The 8,380-nt window shown below is 41.0% G+C and overlaps 1 protein-coding gene across 1 annotated transcript; it reads left to right on the top strand.

The window, feature by feature from the left end:
* Positions 1–3,586: 3,586 nt before the first annotated feature.
* On the top strand, positions 3,587–7,624 carry LOC311514512 (arg8-vasotocin receptor-like; the record flags this gene model as incomplete). The annotated part of the gene is made up of 2 exons (XM_084617076.1): positions 3,587–4,502; positions 7,425–7,624. 2 exons carry the CDS (start codon positions 3,587–3,589, stop codon positions 7,622–7,624), a joined length of 1,116 nt encoding a protein of 371 aa, XP_084473202.1.
* Between the last annotated feature and the right edge of the window lie 756 nt (positions 7,625–8,380).

Genomic DNA, 8,380 nt, shown 5'->3' on the forward strand with positions numbered 1-8,380 from the left:
ATTATCCCCTTTTGTCACTAACTATATGCAAAATTCATACCAAATAGAGAAACTGGGGGAAAATATCACAGTCTTAGTACTGCTGTCACACAAAACCCTGGCAGAGCTCACCATAGCTGGAGACTTACCAGGCTGCTGTATTTGGGCCTCACAAGCTGCGCCTGCATTCTCTTAAGCTTCCCTTGGTCTCCAAAAACTGCAACATTCTTTCTAATTTACCTCTCTGGCACATTGCCTGGACACAGGCTCTCTATGTTACCCCTTCACAGAAATGGGTCCTCACAGCATATCTGCCCTGGGCCCCCAGGTACAGTACTGACCCTCCTGACACACTAGGAGCTTGAGCATGACCTTTCTCAGAGCTCCAATCTTTTAGGCACTCTAGATTTACAGTTCACTTCTTTAGAGACATGTTATAGTTGAAAGCAAATAAATACACAGACTTTTTAAGGGGTCTCAAAACCAATCACTCTTTACATTAGCTAGCACAAGAAATATACAGGTCTAAACAGAATAATAAACATACCTGTATGCATTTCTCTACCTCAGATTCTGCACCACTCTGAATTTTTTTTGGGTTCAGGTCACTAAGTAATCCAGGTTACTTCCTGTCCTCCTAAATATGACTTCTCCTCAAGAATGTGGAGTCTCTCTGGTCTCTCCTCCCGCTCTCTCCAAAGTGGCCAGTGAGAGACTCTCTTTTATAATTTCCTGCCTGCCCCCTTTGTCAGGTGACTCACTGATCAGCCTTACTAGGTGATCTGTTGCTTAGGCCCGGTCTACACTTCAGACCTATATTGGTATTGTGACATGGTGTACCTCAAAATAGCATCCTGTAAACCCCATATTCCTCATTTGTATATGGTTGTGATGTTTCATACAAAACATGCCTTGTAAGGTACCATATGAATTGTCATGATCTGCTGAAACTCCTTGTCCTGTCAAAATACATATATTGTTATGGTGTATGAAATTATGAGATTTTGCTACACGGTTGTTTTTGAAATATGTTGTGTGTCTGGGACATGCCCACAGTTAGCTCTCCAATGACAACAAAGGTGGTGACCCACACCCAAATGGGCATTAAGCAACCATCATGCGCCATTGACGAGCCGGAGAATTGTAAACAAGAGATTTACACTTCTGTAAGAGACAGTTGTGCAAGCACCACACAATGAGGATTGCTCAGCTGTATGACTCAGTTGCCCAAGCACCACATAATGGGGATTGCTCAACTCTGTGACTCAGCAAGGCCCACCAGGACATGCCTGGGCCAGTATCTTCCCTGGGACATGAATTGAGAGTATAAAATAAGGGACAGTGGCACCATGAGATCACCTTTCTCCTCCTCCACCTACACTGATGGCAACAAGAACGCTGGGAAGACAAAGACTTTGAAAACTGAGGCGATTGGTCCCAGGCTGAGAAGGAAATTTATCCTGTGTATTAAGAACTGTGAGCTGCCTGCCTGTTAGGGTGAGAAAAGCTGTTTGATTCAACTCTTGCTTAGCCTAAAAGTTTAGGATTTAGAATGTGTGTTTACTTTTTATTTTCTTAAGGTAACTATCTCTCACCTTTATGCCTACCACTTATAATCACTTAAAATCTATTTTTGTGTAGTTAGTAAACTTATTTTAATATTTTTTCCTTACCAGTGAGTTTGACTAATGTGCTCGGGGAATTTGCTCAGCTTACAAAGGCTGGTTCATGTGCACTATCATTTGATGAAGTGGTGAACTAATTAATGAGCTTGCGTTGTTCAAGAGGTTTGCTCCTTGTCACTAGCAGAGCATCGTGAAAGGCAGCCCAGGCTGGAGAGTTAAGGGGGCACAGTGGTCCCACAGTTCCAGGTTGTACCCTGGGGATTCCATCACAGGTATATCTACATTGCTCAGAGGTGTGAAAATTCTATACCCCTGAGTGACATAGTGTTACCGACCTAACCCACTGTGTAGACAGCACTACATTCATGGGACAACTTTTCCCATCAACATAGCTACCATCTCTCGGAGAGGTGGATTAACTACGCCAATGGGAGAAGCTCTTTCGTCAACATAATAACATCTTCACTAAAATGCCACAGGGGCACAGCTACCCCAGTGCAGCTGTGCTGCTGTAGAGTTGTACATGAAGACAAACTCTTAGTTGCCAAACCTTCTGGAGTCCAGACTTGAAAAACTGGTTTGCCCTGGGCAGTATCCATCTCTTTGTCCATTTAAATGGACAATCAACATTTAACAACTTTCCTTTGGGCTTGTCTACACTTAAAAGGGTTACGGGGAAGCAGCTGCATTGAGTAGAAGTTACCTACACTGACAGGGAGGGCTTCTCCCATTGGTATAGGTACTCCACCTCTCCGAGAGATAGTAACTATGCAGACGGGAGAAGCCCTCCCATCAACACAGCTTTGGCAACACCAGGAGTTAGGTTGGTGTAACTGTGTCACTTAGGGGTGTGGAAAATCCATACCCCTGAGCAACATAGTTATATCAATATAAGTTGCTAGTGTAGATTAAGTCTTTGTTAGCCATGTGCCACCACCCCTTAGAATTTAGACCTAGATGGAGGCATAAAGACAACAAAAAAGGCAGCAAGCCCGACTTTCAAAATTGAGTTTGCAATCTGAAACAGAATTCATAAGCTATACTTAGACAAGATTCCTCAAATCATCAAAATAATTTACTCCATGTAGAGAAAAGAAAAATATTAGACAGTTTACTTTAAAACATTTAAACAACTATACAGGTTGTAGGACTGGAGTTTAGAAGTGGTCTTCTAGACTGCTATGTAATTCATATCTCTTCAGCAGCTGGATTTTCCACAGAATGTTCCTGCCCTCCCTCCCATCCCCTCTCATTAAAATATCAGCAGGCTTGCAGTCCCAATAGATGTAATGTATTCCATGTGTTATTTTTCTTTTTGCTTATAAAAGAATCCAGTCTTCTTGCAATAAAGGATCATTTAAGTCTCTTCTTTTCTAGATCAGCTGACTGAGATCTGAAAACAGAAAAATTAATGGAAAAAAAATCTCTCTCTCTGTGTTTGCAGCTTTTAGGATATGGTCTTTGTCTCAGGGATCCAAGGTGGTTGCAGCCAGACTCAAGGACCTAACTTTTCCATCCACATGTAAATATTTACTAGTTACTAAACTGAGGAATACAGTTCTGGTTCACATAACATTTATATTTGGAAAAGCTCTCATGGGTAAAAATATGTAAGTATGATTTTGGCCACACTGAAATAAGTGATTTGATTATTTCAAGTTTCTGTGATTCTCATTTTATTTATATATTTATCCCTATTATATTAGTCGTTTTCCTATTGGCTAAGATAACTACAGCCTACCAAATGATTATGAAGTTACATAAGACTCTATTTGAAGACTATATAAAGCCTTTTTTTCACTCTAGCAAGAGAGAGAAGTCTATCAAGATGCAGGTTTGCTGCGTCAGGTTCATTCATGCATGGAGCTTTGTTTCAAGACACACTGAAACCTGAACCAGTGCTGATATATTTACTAGCTCATACTTCAGAGCTATCAACCTGAGTCGTGAGTAACAGCTACTGTAAGTGGCTTCTGTGCACGATGAAGAATTTTTCAGTTCCTGTGCAAGCTAATGAATATCAGACTGAAAATCTTTTTCCTCAGCTTGTCCTGAATTTGACAAATAAGTCAGATCCAGTTGGAAGACCAGAAAGAGATGAGCAATTAGCTCAGCTAGAGATTGCTGTGTTGGGAGTAATATTTATGACAGCATCTGTGGGCAATTTTATTCTCATACTGGTATTGTGGAGGAGGAGAAAGAAGTTGTCTAGGATGTATGTATTCATGCTTCACCTGAGCATAGCGGACTTAGTGGTAGCATTTTTTCAAGTCCTTCCCCAACTAATATGGGATATTACAGACGTTTTCATAGGGCCAGATGCATTGTGCAGAACTATCAAATATTTGCAGTTGTTGGGCATGTTTGCCTCTACTTATATGATAGTGGTTATGACAGTGGACAGATATCAAGCAGTATGCTATCCCTTGGTCACTTTCCAAAAGAAAAGGGCTCTTTGGAATGCTGCCATTTGCACCAGCTGGTCTATATCACTGATTTTTAGTCTTCCACAAGTATTTATCTTTTCTAAGACTGAAATATCTCCAAATATTTTTGAATGCTGGGGTGAGTTCATCCAACCTTGGGGCTTAAAGGCATATGTGACTTGGATTTTTGTAGCTATTTTCTTCATTCCCACAGCTACCCTTACTATTTGCCAGGTTAAGATCTGCAAAATAATACAAATGAACATACAGGTGAAAAAAAGGAATGAATTTGAAGCAATAAATCAGAAGCAAATCCTGCCATGCCAAGCAAGCAGTATTAACTGTATTTCAAAGGCTATGATCAAGACTGTAAAAATGACAGTGGTGACAGTTATTACATATATCCTGTGTTGGGCACCTTTCTTCATTGTACAGTTGTGGTCTGTATGGTACCCCAGTGGTGTTACTGAAGGTAAGATACTTCTTTTTCTTATCAATAACTATAGTAGACTACCACATTGCTACATTTCCTCTTTATATATACATATTATTTAGGTTAAACTATGTGTAATCATTTTATGTATGATTAAATTTGCAGGACGAGTTTGTTTGCATACTGTATTAATGATGTATAGGGCCCTACCAAATTCAGGGTCCATTTTGGTCAATTTCACAGTCATAGGATTTTAAAAATAGTAAATTTCATTATTTCAGTTGACCAGTGTTCCCTCTAATTTTTCCCACACATGTGTGGAATGAATTTTTTTATGTGCACCAATATGGAGGTGATGTGTCACACATCACCTCCATATTGGTGCACAAAACAAAATTCATGTGGTGTGGGTGGGGCCGAGGGTTTCGGAGTGTGGGAGGGGGCTCAGGACTGGGACAGAGGGTTAGGGTGTGTTGGGGGGTGAGTGCTCTGGCTGGGCATGCGGGCTCTGGGGTGGGGCCAGGGATGAGGGGCTTGGGCTGCAGGAGGGGGCTCTGGGGCAATGGCAGGGAGAGAGAGGACTCCCACCAGCTCTCTTCTTGCAGCAGCATTTGGGCTAGGGGGGAGAGGTGCCTCTCTACGCCGCAGCAGCTCTGGGGCTGGAGCCATAGCATAGGTGCCCCTCCCCCAGCCGCAGCAGGTCTGGGCTGGGGCTCCATGGCTGGAGCACCCACAGAGAAAAATTAGTGGGTGTGAACAGCACCCACCAGCAGCCAAGCTTTCCCCACCCCCGAGCGCCTCTCACCTGCTCACGGTCCCACTGATCAACTCCTCCCCCTCCCTCCCAGTGCCTCCCGCCCGCCTACCATGAACAGCTGTTTCGCAGCACGTAGGAAGCTCTGGGAGGAAGGGGGAGGAGGTGGGGAAGAGGTGGGACGGGGGCAGAGCAGGAGCAGGAAGGGGCGAAGGGTTGAGGTGGGGGCAGGATCTGGGGTGGAGGGTAGGGTTGAGCACCCCCCAGACTAGAGGGGAAGTTGGTGCCTATGGCATGCTTATCCCCTGGCTGCGGCACGTCGGCTGCACGGGTTCCCTGAGCGCCTGCACGTCGCTAAATAGGCCGCTGTGCGGTCACGTAGCTTACAGGGAACTTAGGTCCTGACTGAAAAGGGAGTTGTGGGGTGCGGCGGGGGGGGGGGGGGGGAGGGAGTTGCAAGGTTATTGAAGGGGCATTGCAGTTCTGCTACCCTTACATCTGTGCTGCTGCTGCTGGCGGTGCTGCCTTCAGAACTGGGTGGCTGGAGAGCGGCGGCTGCTGGCCACGAGCCCAGCTCTGAAGGTAGAGCCACCGCCAGCAGCAGCACAGAAGTAAGGACGGCATGCTACGGTGTTGCCACCCTGATTTTTGCGCAGCTGCCTTCAGAGCAACTGCTGCTTTCCGGCCGCCCAGCTCCGAAGGCAGTGCAGAAGTACAGGTGGCAATACTGCGACCCCCTTAAAATAAGCTTGCGACACCCCCCCCACACACACCTTTTGGGTCAGGACACCCAGTTTGAGAAACGCTGGTCTCTCCCCATGAAATCTGTATAGTATAGGGTAAAAGCACACAAAAGACCAGATTTTATGAGGGGAGACCAGATTTCACAGTCCGTGAGGCTTTTTTCATGGCCATGAATTTGTTAGGGCCCTAACGATGTACAATAGCTGGTAACGTATGACACAGCATAATCAAAAATAATCTTGGGGGTTACTTAATGTGTGTGTGTGTGTACACATGTACAAACATACGCTTTCAATAAGGCTTTTTTTCTGCAAGGAAGGCTAACCAAGATTAATTAGCATTTAATTATTAGTAAACAAAACAGTCAAAATGTTATAACTTTTATCTGTACTAGCAAGAGATCAATATATACATTTAGCGATTTTAGAGATTATGGAGTTACTTTTTTGTATATTAGGGAAATTAAAAGCAATATAGCATTTTAACTTTAATTAATAAAATAATTATTCAAATTAATAAAATAAATATTTCTGGTTTACTATTTATAACAGCAACACTATAAAACCTCTGAAGTGTTTTTGAATATTAAAATGTTATTAGCAGTGAAGTATCTTCAGTGAACTATGGAACAATTACAAATTGTGTAAGGGTTGATATTTGTAATGAAAACAAACTAAAATACAAAAGAATAAAATGCTGTACACAATTTTAACATTTCAAAATTATATTGCTACACTTTTGTTAAAACAGACTCCCTATCAACTTCATTTCTAATGTTTAGCTGTTGAAAGATCAAATACGGATAGAAATCAGACAATATTATGCTATAAATTTATAAAATTAGACTATAATCTTGTCTTCTGAAAAGATCTCACATTCTGATCTTTGGTTTAAAAAATCTTTCTACAGGTATGCATTTCTGAGATGGTACAGTATTTACATAGATTAGGATAATAAGCAACTACATTAACATTTAGATTTATATGGGGTAAGAAGAGTTATACAAAAATATTGATCTCTGAAATACATCGTATGCATATGCAGCTACAATGTATTATATACTGTACATAGCCACAGAATTACAATTTTTTATAACCATTGAATAAACTGAACTCTCCTAATGTTATTTTAACTTTTTCTCTATTCAAAATGCTAAACGGATCCTACAACAGTTAAGTCAATTGATTTAACAACAAGTACATCAAAGAGCATCAATTCATAAGAACATTACTACTTTCTAGAGTGTTTCATGGTCTGTGTGTATAAAAACATCCTCTGTATTTTCCACAGTATGCATCCAATGAAGTGAACTGTAGCTCACGAAAGCTTATGCTCAAATAAATTGGTTTGTCTCTAAGGTGCCACAAGTACTCCTTTTTTTTTTGCGAATACAGACTAACACGGCTGTTACTCTGAAACCTGTCATTATTTACACTGGTTTCTCTCCAATTCTTTCATTCTAGGTGCAGCATTTACCATCATCATGCTCCTGGGTAATTTGAATAGTTGTGCCAATCCATGGATTTACATGTATTTTTGTGGCCACATTCCATATTGTGCCAAAAAGAAGTCAAAAAACATCTCAGCTCAGGAAGAATCTGGGATCACAGGAAGCATTAATTTGGTAGACAGGGAACCAGAAGAAAACCTAACTTGTTTATAAATGTAAACTTCTTTTTTTGTTCCTTTGATACATTAATTACATTCAGATTTTTTGGGAATATTTTATCCCTATCCTTTGTTATCTGAAGAGTGGAGTGAGTTGAAAAATTGTCCTTCAGGGTATAAATATATTTTTCTTAAATATCGTAGCATACACTGCATTACAAGAATTCCAGTGTTGTGCAAGCCTGACTTTTAACAGTTACATTGCGCTATAAAAGACAAATGAATTCATATAACTATTGCTACTATAAAAAAGATATGTAGAGCTATTTTATATACTTCTTTTTTGTCTACAAAAACTGCTTTCTGGTCTCTAATTTTGGATTGCCAACTAGAAGATTTCTACAAGAGTGATGACAAATTGCGATATTATTGGAAAGGAGAATCCTATAATTAGATTTGAATGTGTGATATTGAAATTGAAGCATGAATAGTTCTGGAAATATTTGGGGGAAATATTTGAGAAACCTTGAGAGGCATCAGAAAGTCACTAAAGTCTGCTGTCAGCTTTAATTAAACACTTTATAAAAATGTGTCGGTCCTGGGGAGTTAAATGTCACAGTGTCTTTATACATTGCCCTTGCAACTCTGGACATCTGCTGAAGATTCAAATAACATCTTGGGTCACAAGTGCTCAGGCACTATGGTAATGTTCCAGTATAAGGAGAATGGTGGCTTCATTGTAGTTCCCATTTATATATAATACAAAACAACCACATAGGACTAGATTCTCTATCAAGTCACCTGGTGCACA

Source organism: Lepidochelys olivacea (genome assembly GCF_965140295.1).
Source record: "Lepidochelys olivacea isolate rLepOli2 genome assembly, chromosome: 1".
Classification (NCBI taxonomy): Eukaryota; Metazoa; Chordata; order Testudines; family Cheloniidae; genus Lepidochelys; species Lepidochelys olivacea.